We start from the raw sequence: 16830 nt of genomic DNA on the forward strand, positions 1-16830 counted from the left end.
GTAGGTAAGCATTTTATGGCAGAAAAAAGTCACTGTAAAGGAGACAACTGAGAAGGCACTTTTTAGAAGAGCATCTGGATCAGATCTCACTGTACCAGAGAACTAGCAAGGCGGCAGAGAAACTTCCTGTTCCCCAAATGCCAGGTGCGCCTCTGTATTCTCAGCTCCCTCACAGTTAGGGCACATGACTTCTCTGACCTCTCACTGTGTGTCACTTCTGGGGTGAATCACTGAAGAACTGGCAGCCTAGCTCTGCCCGTGCTACGGAGACGGAGATCATTAGTTCTCAGTGGTGCAAACTACACCGGCCTGGGAACTTGAGGGACTGTGCGGAGCACCGCACTTCCCTCTTCACCACATCCTATCTGGACACGTAGCATGAGAAATAAACTTCCGTGGTTAAGTCACAAAGATTTTCATGCAATCTGTTACCTAGTCCAGTGGTTCTCAAACTTGCCAATCACTTGGGTTCTCTTAAGAATCCTAGTACCCAAGGCACCTCAGACAATTAAATCAGAATCTCTGTGGGTAGGACCCAGGCATCATTTTTGTTTTGTTTCGTTTTAAACTCCCTGAGTAAATCCAGTGAGAAGCCAGGGGCCTACTCCAGTGGTTCTCAAAGTGTGGACCCAATGACTGCATTAGCATCACCATGGAACTCGTTATAGGTGCAGATTTTCAGGCCCCCATTCCAAACCCACTGATTCAGAAACTCTGGGGGTGGGATCCAACAACTCATGTTTAACAAGCCCTCCACGTGATTCTGTTGCATGCCCCAGGCTGAGAACCAATGGCCTGGTTCTCTTGGTCTTGAGTCATATAGTCATATTTCCTCAAGTTGGTTAATTGACAATAAATTTCTTAATAAAATTAAGCAGTGGTTTTGTTATAACAAGGTATGCCGTGGCTCTTCAGGAGCGCTTCTTTGCTTGGATTTGATACTTTGGAAGTATTTTTACACACACTTTTCCAAAAATGATTGCACTAACTCAAACACGTTATGAAAAAAATACCCTAGTACTCAAAATACTGCATGGGTGGTCAAGGTGAGTGGTTCTCAGACTCTGAGATTTTTGAGCATATAATATATATTTTTTTAATGTTGGGAGCACCAAAATAAGGTTAATGACTACTTTTGCAATGCAGGAAAATTTTTTAAAATTACAACTATCACCAGCTATCACCATTATTTTCATGAGGTGACATTTTAACAATACAGACCAAGGAAGAGTATAATCTCAGAATAGAGAAAAGTCTGTGAAAGCCCTGTTTGTAACCTTACATTTCACTGCCCTCTGTTTCCATTTTGCTCAGACTGGTGAAATCTTTGTCACAGGCAAGCTCTTCTCCTCAGCCAGCATCTTGTAACCACTGATCTAGGTGACAACTAAGGCCAACTCACTATTCCCCAGGACATTATGCAATATCCAAAGCCTTCCAAATGGTACCAGAAGTTGAAACCCCTAAGAACTGCTCTAACCTTCAGCACCAAGTTGTTACAGCTCTCAGATTCTTCTCTTTCTTCCCATGCCCCGGTTTCGTGTAGGCCTCAAGGCTTAGCTATTTTGTCTATAGCATAATTCACATATTTCCCCAATTTTTAATACTAAAAACAACAGTGACCAGGCCAGAGCATGTTGTTAAGAATGTCCATAAGTAAGGCCCATTTCTAAAGATGGGAGTCATGCCCAGAATGACACCCGTCCCCCACCCCTATCCCTGGATGGTGCCTCCACCCCTCTAAAGGGACAAAGTATATCTCTCCTAGGGGACAAGTCACCAAGTACAATCTCAGTCATTGTTTTTGTCACTTGCAGTTATGAGCTGGCAGGCTGAGAACCAAGTATGACATCCTTCCTTTCGGTGGGAGGAGGGGGCAAGGCCTGAAACTGATGCTCACAGATGAGTTTCTGGGTATAAAGGAGGGCAGACAGACACTAGTCAAGCAATTCAAGGGGTGCTGAGTTCAAGTTTCTGTTCCAATATGTTTTCCTCCAAAACACCACCTCAGATTTATTTCTCTGAGCCTTGCAGGATTTGGGGGGTTCAGGGATGGCTACCAAAATGCAAGTGATCTTCTGCAAGCATGAATTCTTCTTTGAACATAGGAAGTGGGTCTTACTTTTGTATCATTAGTGCCTGACCCCAGAGTAGGCTTCTGGGAGCTGCTGGCTGGACCGTCTCAAGCAGATCCAGGCTGGCAGTGGAGAGGCTCCTAGCATATAAGAAGGACCCACTTGATAGGAGGAGAGGCAGTTGTATGTTAAGTAGTCAGGCAGTGAGCTGAGAAAGAGCTTCCCTGGAGAAATTAGAGGTGGGGCTATTCTAAGAAGGTCGGTGAGCCTCCCCAGCTGCTTGGAGCTAATTCCTAAGGATCAGGAGGCTGGCATCCTAGGCTAGGAAATACCTGGGGAGTGTCTGGGGAGAGGGGCAAAGACAGAAAGCCCAGACTTCATGGCTCACAATCCCCCTTTCATACTGTGAATCACAATTTCTCCTTTTGCTGGGGAATAGGACCCGAGACGGTGTCTCTGAGCCCCATGGCAAGTTTTCACATGTGCTAAATTCAGAACTGCTAAAACCATGATTCTTTTCACTTAGTCTTCTCAGCATTTTTTTTTTTTCCAAAGCTGAAAACCACAGTCTGAGAGAAGCCGGTTCACTTGGTGACCATCACACCATGGCCACACACCACAGCCACTCAGCTTATGACAAAAGCCAAGGCTTCCGGCCACATCCCAGGGTCCAGCCATACCCGATGCTCTTCTGATCTGTGTCACCAGAAAGGGGACATGAGCAACTCGGTTCAGTTTTTGTGGAAACTGTCGTGGCAATTCACTGTGGTCATGGTAACCCTATCTGCTTATTATTCCACTGAAACTAGGATTTCAGTTCTGGAAGGGAAAAGTTAAATAATTAAGCAGATTTAATGCCTTTGTCTTAGACAAGTCCCTTGATTTCAATAAGACAATCATAATTTTATATTTTTAGGTGGTGTCAATACTCAAATGCAAAAAGAAAACAAATTTAACAAAACTATTCAAATGGTAAGGATAAAATGCAAACTCAACTCCAAGGCCCAAGTGCCAGTTTGCTGTTGACATTAAGGCTCCTGAGGCTTTTAGGGCCCCCATTTTGGGGTTGGGGGTGCTTTGGCACAGCACCCCCTTTCTCTTCCCTAAGGCTTCAGCTTTTTCCCTCCATTCACAAGAGCTGGGGCCTGGGCAGGAAAGATGTAGACAGAGGACACTGCTGAGCATCCGCTCACCCCAGGGCTCTGCTTAAGTACACTGTTATAACCCAAACCTGATTATGCAGAGTCGTGAGTAATTTCTGCATTATAACAATTACGGGATTGAAAGCCAGGACTCACTCCCTCAGTCAATTCTCACGCTGGCTTCAGGGGCTCCCTGGGGAATATGGTTCTAAGTCCATTTGTGGGAAAAAAAAAAAAAAAAAAAACCACCTCTCTTCCCCAGGCGGTGCCTCATTTCCACATCCCCACTGGGCCCAGTACCACCCTGGGGAGGCTGATGAGAATCACCACCAGGTCGGCCCCACTCCTGCAGCTCACAAATCAGAGCCCAAACTTGGCTGAGGCTCTGAGGAACCTAGGCCAGTGAGGCAAGAGAGCTTGGCCCATCCAGGGCCTCTGAAGTACGCCCCCCTCCTTGGAATCCACCCAAATCCCTGGAGGGTCTTCAAAGGACCAGACATGTCTGGGCTGCCCTGTCCAGCAGCCAAGAGTCTCAATCTTAGGACCCAGGAAGAAGTCTGCATTCGAGGGGTTAGCAACTGTTCAGAAGGATGGGAAAGACATTTCATGCAGAGGCCAACAAAAGCAAAAGCACAGAGCTAGGAACAAGAGCACGTGGGATGGCCTGAGATCCGTTACACTAGGACAGTGGCTTGAGTTGGGGGCAAGAGGAGATGACGGCCACAGCCTGATTAGGGCCTGATCCCATCCACTGTGGGACCAGTCCAGCAGCACGCTGTCAGTAGTCAATAAACATGCTGAACTACTGACTACTTGAAATGGCAGTTTAGAATCGAAATTTGCTGCACCAAAGGCACAAGTGATGGGCAGGGAGTCAATGAAAGCAGCCTGGTTTGGGGGCGTGGTCCAAGCTGCAGCCAGTCTCCAGGAAGATCATTCTGCAGCACTGTCCAGGAGGAGGCCAGAGAGGACCTGGACTAGGGTCCTGGCACTGCAGCTGGCGGGAAGAAACAGCTACTGAGGGTACAAAAACGAATTTGGACGAACTTGGTAACTGACCACGGGGAACCTAGACAAAGGGAAAGGCTGATGAGATATTTTACTCTCTAAAGGCTTGATATGACTCATGAACATGACATCTGCTCATGCAGAAATGTTCACTGGGGCCTACTATGTGTTCACAACTCCATTAGTCACTGGAGATAAAAAGATGACTCCACCACCTGATGATGACACAAACGGGGACCGTGGGTGAGTGAACGGAAAATTACAAGAACTTGGTAAGTACTAACACAGGGGAAGTGAGGGGTAGCCACCCAGGCTAGAGCTGGGGGGCTGGGGAGAGAAACAGGGTGCAGGATGAGCTGTCCAAGAAGACAGAGCTTTGCAAGAGCTCAGAGGTCAAAAGCATGACAAGGGGAGGAGCTCTGCAAGAACGATCACGGGTGGCACGTAGGTTGCAGGGAGCTGCAGAGACCAGACTAGGAATGCCTCCGTTACAAGTTTGGCTTTTATCCTAAAGTCAGTGGGGAAACCATGGAGTGTTGCAAGTGGGCAAAGATCAAACATATTTGCATTTTAGAAATCAAAATGGAGATCACTTGACAAACCAGAGGTCAATCTGCAAGCATCCTCCAGGGTATCAGGATCATGCAGCAGGTAGAAAGCCACCCTCCATGGCATCAGCGCTTCCTATGACTTCATGAGGGCTCTGGGGGCATCCAGGGCCCTCTGCAATAGGTCCAGGAAGGGCTCAGACCAAAGGCTCGGGAGGAAACCCGCACAAATTATCATTGGTAGAGTTGAAAAGATAACAGAGTTGGGGAGCATTTCAACCTCAAAGGGCAGAGGGACTCCATCCTAGAAATGCATTCACTCACTGGACCCAAGTGGCTAAGAATGCTGGGCTCCATCAGACAGCTGTCGATTTTATCCTTATCCCACTACTTCCTAGCTTTGGGACCCTAGGCAAGTGGTTTCAGTTCAGCATCCACATCTGTAAAATGAGAACAACTCTTCACACCTCAAAGGGTTGCTTTGAAAACTGAGAGACACGGTGTATAAAGTTCGGAGCACACACAGGAGCTCAAAAAGCGTCGGTAACTGCTTTTCTTTCACTACACAAACATATATTGATTACACTGGCCACCTGCGAGGGATGACGGAGATGAAAAAGTCCCGGTTCCTGCCTTGGAAGGCTCCCAGCCAGCCCCCACTCCCAGCCATACGCATTTTGAAGTGCCCCTGCTCAGCTCTCTGTGACCCACAAAGGCGGCAGGCAGCCAAGCCCAGGACTCCTCCGCAGGTAAGCTGGCCCCACCGGCCCCTCCCAGGGCTCCTGGTCCAAGGCCAGCTTGAATGAAGTGGGGGTTGGGGGGACGACTGCTCTGCTTCCTGTAGAGCAGAGCCAGTCCGGAATAGCCCCACATCCGGCTTCAACGCTACTCAAAATTAATGAGCAGGAAAGAAAATGACCCCTAAGCCTTGGAATAGAGTCCACCCTTTAGGGCACCTGCAATCTCTAACTGAAAACTATCCTCCAGCTGCACTAAAAATAAATTCAATGAAATTCCTATTTAAATTATATGCAGTCACCTGGCACTGAGAGTAGGAAAGACCGGTTCTGATGCCAACATCCTTCCCTAGTCAACAGGATAATATATCCAACTTGATCAACTCCAGGAACTACAAAGGTCCCAAACAGCCAAAGACCTAAACTAGAGGATCCTCATTAACATTACTCACTTGTAATTTGTTCTTCCTTCCTATCACTTGAACTACATCCTAAGCTCATCTCCATATTCCCAACTCCTAGTACAGAATTAGTCTTAAGAAATGTCTACTGGAGATGGCTGAAAAATCCAGGGTAAGGCTGCTCCCAATATCTTCACATCCTCCGAGGCACCAATTAATGTCCTGTATTCTGTGAGGAGTTTGTGAGCCATTCTCTTCTCAGCTAGAAAAGGAAAAGTGGGGGAGGGGGGTGCAAAACAATGTAGGAGGAACAATTTAGGTTAGGCAATTAGGAAGTGTTTCAATAAATCTAAATGAACTCCCAATGGACTCTGCAGAATTCATGTCTCAGAGTATTAAGATGGTAGAAACAGCCGAAGTCTCTCGGCCCTGAGATTTGACAATCCATAGAGTTTCACCCCATATGGAATTTCATGGGCACTTTTACACGGGAAAACGTCAAAAGGGCTCCCAATTTTAGTTTGTATTTAAAATCTTTTCCTGGAGCCTTGAAGGTGAATAATCTCGTATGTTCAAGGAGGAATCAACCCCCATGATACTAAAACCACTTACTGTATCTCGAAGGGAAGAGGCTCTGGTGAATCATGGTAGCACCTACTTACTGCTCCTCTGTCACCTAAACAATGAGTCCACTCAAAGCCACACCTTCTTGGGCCTGTTGTTTGCAGAGTTATACAGATGTAACACAAAAGGAGGGTGTACCTGGAAAACACCTCCACTGGAAGGCAAACAGCATCACAAACTGCTCTTGTTGAGGATGACAAAGGATGGGGCTTCTGGGTCTGTTTCGAAGTTATCTGTGTGGCTTTGAGTCATTCCCCTTAAAAAAGGTAATATAAAGAACATGCCTAAACACTGTTCCAGATGCCCAGGAAATGTCTGCTAAGTCAGGAACATTATACCATCAGACTTGCTAAACCCAGACAGGATTCTAGACCCAACCAAGAATAGAGGAAGTGTCATTATCAGCCACTTGACCCGGTATGACTGCAGTCTCACACCCTCACCTACTATTAGTGTGGCTCTATCAGGTCCCCTGTGGGTGCCCAGGATGAAGCAAGAAGTCCCAGTGATGTCAAGAATTGCCTGTGTTTCTAGAAACCTTAGTGGGCAAAAAGGTTTGAATTGAACTCCAGAAAGAGAGGAAAGAAGGAACTGGAACGCTTGAGCCACTTATAAGGATGTGTCTTTCAAACTATTTAATATTTCATATCCATTCAGTTCCACTTTAGTCATGTTAGTAATCTAGGTGGATAAAACTCCTATTTGGTCCTGAATTATCAAAGTCATTGTGGCTGAGCCACGCTGGATTTAGACATCTCCATGGGACCCTCTTTGGTCACCAGCCACATCTACCTAATGCCCTCTGCACAGACTCAACTTAAAGAGCAGGTGTCATGGAAATTGCTGTGGAGTATATGATTCCATCAAGACAGGTAAAATATCAGATGATCTATTTTTGTCAAGCCTATGAACAACTTTCCAAGCATTACTAACACAAAATGCCTACACATCTTAAAAATTAGATCCCAAGTGATAATAAAACTAGGATCATATTTATGTTTTTAGAAACCACTTTATCATGGAACTTACCAGAGAAGGAATATTTAAAGTAAAACCTCACCTCCAAGGAAACTTTCAGGAAAATTTTTATGCCAAAATTCTGTCTGAAGGAAGGTGTCTGGATAACTTACTCATTCATTTTAGAACAGGACTGATGGTCACCAAAAAAAGTTGAAATGGAAAAGGCATCAGTAAGCACTAAATTGACCTAGGTTTCCTACAATTTCCTAATTTCTAGAGGTTTGACATCAATCCAGGTCTCCTATAACCAAGGCAACAACTTTTTCACTTGATCAGTATCTTGAGCACCATCTAAAACCTAGGCAAATTAGAACAAAGGCAAACTATTACATATTAACACTTAGGTGACGCAGTGCAATTTGGCGGAAGTTTTTCAGGGCAACAAGCTCACTAACCTTGAATACACAGGATATATATTTCACTTCCTGAAACACAGGGTTTTGTAAAGTTCCCTCTCTGTGTCCTACTTCAGCATAAATCTGGATACACGTATGTTATTACTGAATACCTAGAATGCAGTTTGAAGTCAGTGAATGGATTCATTTTTAAATTATGCTAACAAATCTAAATCGGCATTTAAATGCTTCCCGGAAGTTTGACGTTGTGGTTTTAAGAATTTAAGACATCCAGTGTTTCTGAGAACCTGGATAGGCTTGCCATGTAGAGTAACAGAAGACTTAGAAGACAAGGCTATGCTCTTTATTTGGGCCATCCTTGAGGATATCACAATTTATCTGCTGTGTCAAATTATCTGGAGGGGTAAAAGCAAGATTAGGAGAAACTGACTTAACACAAAGTGTTTCAGATCATACTTTCGAGGACCTTCTAGGTGGACAGAACTAGTCTATGGAACTCATCACAGGGTTTTGCACGCCATGGGAACTCATCATAAATATTTAACTTTTACAGCAGGAAAACAGAAGTACAAATGTTTAGATGATACGCAGAGTGAGTAATACCTGCCTCCTTCACGAGACTGCGCTAAGGACCCAATTATATAACATACGTGAACACACTTTATAAACTGAAAAGGTCTAAATAAACACAATAAATGCCTCTGTTCCCACAGTAAAGAGTCAAGCAGTGATCCGGTCATGGCCACTACATATTATCTCCTAGAGTTAATGTGCCCGGAAATCACCTGGAAATCTTGCCAAAGCAGATTCTATTGGGTAGGTCTGCGGAAGGGCCAAGATTCTGCTATCTACCAAGTTCCTTGGTGATGCCAAAGCCAGCTCCCAGGACCACCACTGTGAGCAGGGAGGCCCCAGAAGATCATCCTAATTCTTGGTGCCTGGTTGGCCTTAAAGGACATATTTTCTGAGTATAATGCAAACTTTGGCTATCCCTAAAATGAGTCCTGGATAAGTCTGTATGCTTCATTTGGTTCTGAATAGAGTACTTTAGAAACTTAATAGCAAAATGCTTTCTTGGGCAGCCAAAGAGCTAATGAGTTGGGTTTTAATTAGGTTGTCTGCTAGTTCCAGCTTTCTAGGACCAGAGTCAACAACATGCAAAAACACAGAGAGCTAAGTTGCCAGCTTACTTTTATATAACTGCAGTTCATCTCCAAGGGGAGGTAAGAGAGGGAGAGCTCTGCAGTTGTAAACACACACATACACACAAGAAAAACCTGCCGATTCCAAACTGGCCGGAGAGACTAAATTATCTTTTCTACCCAAAGAAAAGGGCTCAAAATATCCCAGGAGGGAAAAAAACACCTGAGCAAACAAGAAACTTGCAGAAACACTGCTGCCTCCTGCCACAGAAGCACTCTGGTCTTACAGGGTCAGTAGGGAACACAAAGAAACCAGCAGGCCCTGCAGACCAGTGGTCCCCCAGACTGGGCCTGCATCCGAATCAGTGATCCACCCCAGAGTTTCTCCTAGAAACAGGCCCAGGATGCTGCTGCTGAGGCTACTGCCAGCCCACTAACCAAGTCTGGAGCAGCACTAGGTGTTTGCGAAGGGAGGAACCACGCCTCACTCTGGGCTGCAGCCCTGGGCCCCGCACAGTGGCTAGCACACACAGGTGGCCCCCAGGAAATATGTGTTGAATGAATGCCCATTGTAACTCTCATTTCCAGAAACAATTCTCTGACTTGCTTAGGTACACTTGCTGCAGGCGTCTTAAACACACATTCACTTAAAAAAAACTACATGCACACATGCCAGGCACTGCAGCCTCTGAGCCAAAGGCGCTTTACAGTTAAATTAAATCAACCCCAAGCACAGATACGAGTCATCATACTTCTCTATAGCATCAGAACAGTTCAATCGTTGAGCCTCTGCCCCTGACGTGGAAGCAGACTAGCCATCTATCCAAACCACCATGAATGAAAACCCTACTTTGGTAAAACAGGACAATTCATTTCACACATACTCATATGCAAAAAAAAATAATAATTTTTTTTTAATCAAGGCAAGAATTTGCCTGGAGGGAACACAAGTATCTGTGTCCACATTGGAAGCCCAGAGATGGTCTCCTTAACGGCTCCTCCAGGTACTGGAAACCCAGGCACCGAGGGGCCAGGGGACGGCCCCACAGGCAAACGTGCTACTGAGGCTTCAAACGGATTTCTTCTCTAACTGCTCTCCTGTTTACCGAGCAAAGCTCAGAAGGGGCTTTGGCAGGCGGTTTTCAAATCCTCTGCCTGATCTGCATGTTACCATAGTCACATTCATTCCGAAAAAACAGGTGCTTCTGTTAAAATTAGCTGTTTCAAACTGTCAAATATTTTAGATCACTATGCTGGCTTAAAAAAAAACAGGGTATGTAAAATAACCAACCAAATGAAAGTGATGCTTCCAGAACTATAAACTCTTTAGTGATTTTTTGAAGAAATATGACCTTAAATTTTACCAAAACTGGGGTAGAGATGAGGGTGGGGGACAAAAATACACACACACACACACACACACACACACACACGTAATTTTTTGCATTTTCTAACATCAACCCAGAATGAATAATAGAAAAAGGCCACACTTAAACAGCCAAGGAAAGACAGAGCTGTGCTTTTTTCTAGTTAAGTCTTGTGTTTGAAAGCCTTTTGTCCCATTACTTTGGTTGACTGTCATAAATAATGGCTTTTGTTCCGAGAACACAGCCATAATGATTTCCTTCTCTCATGACCATTCAAAGGAAGGTTTTCAACATCCTCAGTCAGGATGGTGCCCATTAAGCCTGTGTAAGAAAATCTGCCCTCAGAAGTCAGGAGAGCCCAAGGCTTGCCATCTTAAATTAACTCTAGTGTGGTTTAATTTTTTTTTTTTTTAATGAGGCCACTCTGATTTTATTCCTGGAACCAGTATTATCTCTGCTGCCCTTATTAAACCCAATGAAATAGGTCTGAGATACTTCTTTTTAAAGAAATCAAGGCTATTTAAAAAACAAGTTTAACAACCTGATACACTGGAAGAAAGTTAAAATATCAGAGACCTGTGCCCAAATCCCTTGTCTAGCTAATGATACAGACACACAGAAACATTGTGCACTCTGGTTTCCTGAAACTTGCTGAAAAAAATAAAAGCAGAATTCATTTCAAGCCACCTGCTGGATGAAAAATCCTACTTTATCACAGAGCCAGAGAGAGGAAAAAAAGGGGTTAACACACCACTGAACATTTTAACAACTTCAGAGGACAGGATTTTGATTTCAAGTCAAAACCTTTAATAGAAATGTTAAGAGCAACTATCCCTTGGCTAAGAGAAAGGAAAGTTTCAAAATTAATTTGGTGACTAGCTAGTTAACTTCATCCAAGTAGATAGGGAAAGTGATTTTTTTTTTCTTTTCTGGCTTGCACTGTCCTGAAAATTGCTTCTGCAAGGGAAGAGTCCAAGGAACAACTGGCAATTCTTTTTTTCCTAATCAGACACCAAATTTGCAGGTTTCTGGTTCTGATTTTATTTTACTTTGTTCCTTTCAGTTTACTCTTTGTGATCTGCACAGGCTAAAGGAACCACTTCAGTATTATTTACATAAATCCGATAAATAAAAATAAGTAAAAATAACTATCCATAAGCAGGACTGTCACTGGCACATGGGTTAGGTTTCCTCTCCTCAAATACCTCCTGAACTTGACCAATCCAGACTTAAACGAAGGGCAGGGGCAGAGGAATAAACATTAAAGGTCATTTTCATCTTTTAAAGGCTTCAAAAATTTAAATTCACCAGGACCTATGAGAAAAAAACAACTCCCTTGACCGTTTTTTAAAAAATGCATAGACCCTACCACTTTAAAACTTTTTCAAACTTCAAATTCAGAGAAGCTGAACAGCTGTACCACCCCACACAGGTTTAAAGAGGTTTTACAGGCTGAATACGATGTGCTTGTAATAAGTGTAATTATTCAAGTAAAAACAGCCACTATGACTTTCTCCTCTAACATATCACAGTGGAAAAATCTTTCTTTTCAGATTTGTGGGACTTGCAAAGGTTCAGGCACAACAAATCCCCAGAAAAATGTACACGGAGCAAATTTAAAGCATGTCTGAGTTTTACCCACGTGGTTCTCTCAGGATGAGCACACAAATAAACCTGTTGTACTTTCAGTGGGAAAATGTTCAAAACTCAGTTAGCTATGTTCAGCAAAACTATACACCCCCTCCCCCAAGATTTTTTTTAATTGTCTACAGAAAAGACCAACTACCTCAAAATAACTCCGAATTTCATTTAACAAAACCTTCTTCCAACATAACAGTCAACGAAAGCGTATCTTAGATCAAGGTCACAAAAAGGAGCCCTTTGCCCGCAATCATGCTCTGGAAAGTTCTTAAACACACTTTCCAGAATACCTCTCCCTGTATTAAACAGTCTGGAACCCTCTACAGTATTTTTCTGAAATCACGAGCACCTGGATCTTGTCTGAATAGACCTGTCTACATACTCTCACTTGATACACAGTCCTTTTGCACGTCCATACACAGATCCTCTGACCTGGGAAGGCTGGCATTCCACACAGGTGTAGGAAGAGCCTTAATCTGAAAAAGACAGGCGGAATACAAATCAAACTTCTGTCAGCCTGAACCCTGCTCATTAGGACAGAAAGAGGCGTGGGGACAAAGGGAGCTCAATCACATTCCAGGAGACACTAGAGGCAAGACCAAAAACCCCCATTAACAGTCCAGTTTGCACTATACTTAATTCAACCACATTTGTGCCCCCTGCCTCTACAAGAGTGTTACACGCAGCTCTCCTTGAATTTTGGGCTGTTCAAAGAAGCAGCTCTTGAGGAAGAAGAAAGGGTTGAGGATTGGGTACCCACCTCACTGCTACGGCAGAACTTTCCAGGGTGCCTTTCCATAGATGACATGCAGCCTGCAACATCACAATTATTGAAAATCAACAATAATTGCCAAAAGCCATCTGAGAAACATAACATTTTAATAGATGAAATAAATACTCCAGTACATGCAAGGTAAAAACTTGACATTAGGGGGGAAAAAATCACTCTATAGTGTAAATTAAAAAATAAAACACACACTCACAGTAGCTTTTCCCCCCGTATGCAAATCACATGGCAATGTCATACTCTTTCCATACCAAATATACGCCTAATCCAACACGATTGCTTAAAAAAATAACAACATACAAAAAAGGTAGCTACATCCATGTCTAAGGAGTGAAAACTGAGGTAACCTTTCTTTTAATTAGGGGGTGGGGAGACCAAAAAAAGAAATGAACCCATGACCTCCTTCCTGCCCAATTAATAAAATTTAGTTGAGGAATTCCGGAAGAGGAGCTGGGGGAGGGGTTGGGGGTGATTCTGCAACCAGCAGATCACACATCTTCCATCTCCTGGTCCCTACTGTGTCTGCGCTGGTGGGTACCGGGGCCCTCGAGTGCGTGCGTAAATGGGAGGCATGGCCCTGCCTTCTGGAAGATTCCTCTCGAGCATTTAACATGGGGGGGGCGGGAGGGGGTTGGGGGGAAGCTTCACCTTTGATTTCTTTGGTATAAATGGAGAGGGATAAAGAATAAGTATCTTCCTTTAGCCTGGGGTGGAAGAAAGGGATGGTGGGGCCGGGGGTTGCTAATTCACAGAATTGGAATTCACTGGCGGTAAAGTCCTGGGCGAAGACCTCTCCCTTAAAGCCTGAGATAGCAGGGTGCAGCCTTCAGACACGGCGCAGGCCGAGTTCCTTAGCCTCTCCCTGTGGTCCGACATCTTGGCGCCCCCGTCCGGGTGCTGCGCCAGATCCCTGAGGCACTGGGTCAGGAGCACGCAGGCCGACACCACGCTCATGGCGCCGCCCAGGATGGCGGTCTGCACCGCCTTGCCCTCGGCGCTCACGGCCGCCGCGCGACCCAGGAACTGCGGCTCGGTGGCGAAGCCCACCAGGGCGCTGACCGCCTGCACCAGCGGCCCGCTGAAGAGAGCGCAGCGGCTCCGCGCCAGCTCGCTGGGCGCCACCTTCACCTCGCGCACGCAGGCCAGCAGCGCCGACGCGCTCGTGCTCATGCACTTGACGCCCAGCTTGAACTGCTCGCGGGAAAAGCGGTCCCGGGACTTGTCGCTGGCCAGGGCGCACGCGTCTGTCAGGAACTTGAGGTTGCGCGACAGGCCCTGCGACACCTCCAGCAGCAGCTGCGGGGTCATGTCAGCCAGCGGGGTGGCGCGCAGCACGGCGCAGCCCTGCTCCACCTCGTGCCGGCAGCGCGTCACGCGGTAGCGGTCCACCAGGCCCGGCTGCGCGGGCTGCGCGCCCGGCGTGGCCACGGCCGCCAGATATGCCGCGTGGGCGGAGCACTCGGTCAGTGACACCACCAGATCGCCCAGCTCCACCAGGCTGTCCCCTGCCTCCCCGAAGCGGCCCATGTTGAGCTGGCTCTGCACGTCGTGGGTCAGGATGGAGAGCCCCTTGGTGCGTGCGATGATGGTGTCCCGGCACTGCTCGAAGGACTCGGCACCGGCACAAGAGGAGGCAGGGCCCTCGAAGAGCACGGGCCGCGCCTCGCTCGAGAGCAGCAGCAGATCGGCCACCAGCTGCATCTTGCCCTTGCAGTGGTCGCAGACGGACACCAGCCTCTTACGCGGCTGCGAGCAGGCCCCGCCGACGGCGCTCGCTGGAGCCGGAGAAGCCGCCTCGCCAGTGGGCTTCCCAGCGCTGCCGCTAGCCATCGCGCCCGGGGGGCACTGGCATGCCGCTGGGGAGTCCGCTACCACCGCCGCTGCCAATGCCGCCGCCCCCGCGGCCGTCGCGACTCAGCTGGCCAAGGCCGCGGTGCCTTCCCCGCACCATCATGCCATCCACCGCCGCGGGCAGAGGGCACTGGGCTGCGGCGGCCGGATCCCGGGCGGCGCGGAGCGGGCCCTGGGGCCAGAGAACACAGAAGTCTCTTCGGGGCGCGGGGAGGGGCTGCAGCGTTCGGCCTCTTGGAGGGCTTGCAGGAACCATGAACCGGGGCAAAGCAAACTCACAGACTGCTCTCCTCGTCGCCGGGCTGCCAGGAAAGTCCCTTCTGCTGGGCTGCCGCCGCCGCCGCCTTCCTGGGCATGGCCCGGCCCGACCGCCGGAGCTGGGAGGGCCGGAGAGGGAAGCTGGGAGTTGTCCTTCCTTCCTTCCTTTCTTTGAAATCAAAATCCTTTCCTCGGGGAGGAGCGCGGGCGGCGGCTCAGGAGGGCACTGCTGTCAGCCACCTCGGGCTCGGCGGCGCACGTGGGCTTCAGGCGTCCAGACCCCGCCAGGCGGCACTTCCCCGCGACGGTGGCCGGGACTGGCGCTGTAGGACGCGGGGCTGCCCCGGGCGCATCTCCTGCCTCCCGCTCTCGGGAAGCGGCGCCGGCGGCGGCGGCAGGGCCGAGGGTGTGGCCGGTGCTGGCGCGGCCGAGTCAGAGTCGGGCGGGAGCCTGCACTGATTGCGCACAGCGGCCGCCCCGCTCGCGCTCTCGCCCGCCTGCCACGCCCGGGCGTGCCGGGCGCCGCAGCTGCCCCTTCCCGCCTCGCCGGTTCACAGAGCGCGGCCCGGCGCCGAGGCGGCACGCCCTCCCGGACCGCGCGCCCCGAGGCCCGCCGCTGGCTGTCGGCGCGAGTCCATCCCCGTCGCCTCCTCGCCTCGGGCCCGCTGCGGCTGAGCTCTCCCGAGACCCCGGGCCCTGTGCATCGGACGCAGCCGCGCGCGTCTCCCAGGCGGCCCAGCCAACTCAGAAGGTCCCCGCGGCGCTGCGGCAACCCGCCCGGGCCCCGGCTCCTGCCATTTTTGTCAACCTCCAACTTCCGAGCGAGCCGGGAGAAACTGAAAGGAAGGGCGGGGGCCGAAAGGCAGAGGGGAAAACACCCGCTTCCTCTCCCCGCGCGGCTTCACCTCGGAGCGCGGCCGTGGGTGCGCCGCCGCCCGCTCGCCCGCCGGGGCTGCTGGAGGCTTCTCCTCTTCCCGTCCGCGCCTCGCCCCCGGGCTCGCCGCCGCCGCCTCGGCCCTAACCTCCCTGGAGCCTATAGAAATCTTTTGTGTGGCGTCACCGCCTTTCGTTTAAATCCCGCTTCCTCCTCTCGCCCTTCCTCCCGCCCCCTCCGCCGCTCCCGGATGCTTGCGCGATGCGCTGCTCCTCCCCCGGGAAGCTGGGTGGCTGCGGGAGGACGCCCCCTCCCAACGCGGACGCCGCTGGCGCGGGGCCGGTGGTCCCCGGCTTCCCCGGTGGTCCCCCGCGGAGCGGCGAGGGGAGCAGGCCGGAGGGAGGCCCTCCCGGGCCGGGGGCTCGGCGCACACCCTTGGGAGACACGGGCGCAGCCGCCGGTTGGCCTTACGTAAGCTCTCAGCCAGAAAGGGGGCTCCACGCTTTATCGCCGCCAAGGGAGCAAGTCTAAAAGGTGGCCTGTTTCTGAACTGAAGGGAGGAAGACACCCGATACCATTTCCTAGTGATTTGCTGGGGTCCAGTTAGCGCGTTTTGCGGGACACCGACCGGTCTCCTGAGCGCTCCCCCGCCCTTTGTTGTGTGATCCTCTCCCGCGGTGGGATTCTGAAGGAGCCGTGCGGGTTAAGGAAAGAGCACTGGAGATGGAGTGCGAAGAACGAGGCTAGGCGCTTGCCGCCCCCTCCCTTATATCGCTGGGGCGCGGGCTTTGAACCAGACTTCCTGGGGTCAGTCTTCCCCCAGCCATTTCAGTTGTGTGACCTTGTGCAAGTTCTCTCTCCAAGTATCCGTTTTCTCATTTCGAAATCAGACACTGTGCACTGACTGCCTGAGTACTTGGCTCATAAATGTAGCTGTTAGAATTATGAGCCTTCACCGGCAGTTTGCCCTCTCATAACTTATATGTCTTTGGTTATATG

The 16830-nt window shown here is 49.0% G+C and overlaps 1 protein-coding gene across 2 annotated transcripts in view; it reads right to left on the reverse strand.

The window, feature by feature from the left end:
* The window catches only part of TLNRD1 (talin rod domain containing 1), a 55013-nt gene extending 38394 nt beyond the window's left edge, over positions 1–16619 (reverse strand). For both annotated transcript variants that reach the window (XM_074354225.1, XM_074354224.1), the window contains exons 1-3: positions 13497–16619; positions 12822–12874; positions 12494–12537 (exon numbers count right to left, since the gene is read on the reverse strand). In XM_074354225.1, coding sequence (XP_074210326.1) covers positions 13590–14678 — 1089 coding nt within the window. In that variant the 5' untranslated portion in view covers positions 14679–16619 and the 3' untranslated portion in view covers positions 12494–12537; positions 12822–12874; positions 13497–13589. The remainder of the gene's footprint in view (positions 1–12493; positions 12538–12821; positions 12875–13496) is intronic.
* Between the last annotated feature and the right edge of the window lie 211 nt (positions 16620–16830).

The sequence above is a fragment of the Camelus bactrianus genome, chromosome 27 (genome assembly GCF_048773025.1).
Source record: "Camelus bactrianus isolate YW-2024 breed Bactrian camel chromosome 27, ASM4877302v1, whole genome shotgun sequence".
In the NCBI taxonomy this organism is placed as follows: Eukaryota; Metazoa; Chordata; class Mammalia; order Artiodactyla; family Camelidae; genus Camelus; species Camelus bactrianus.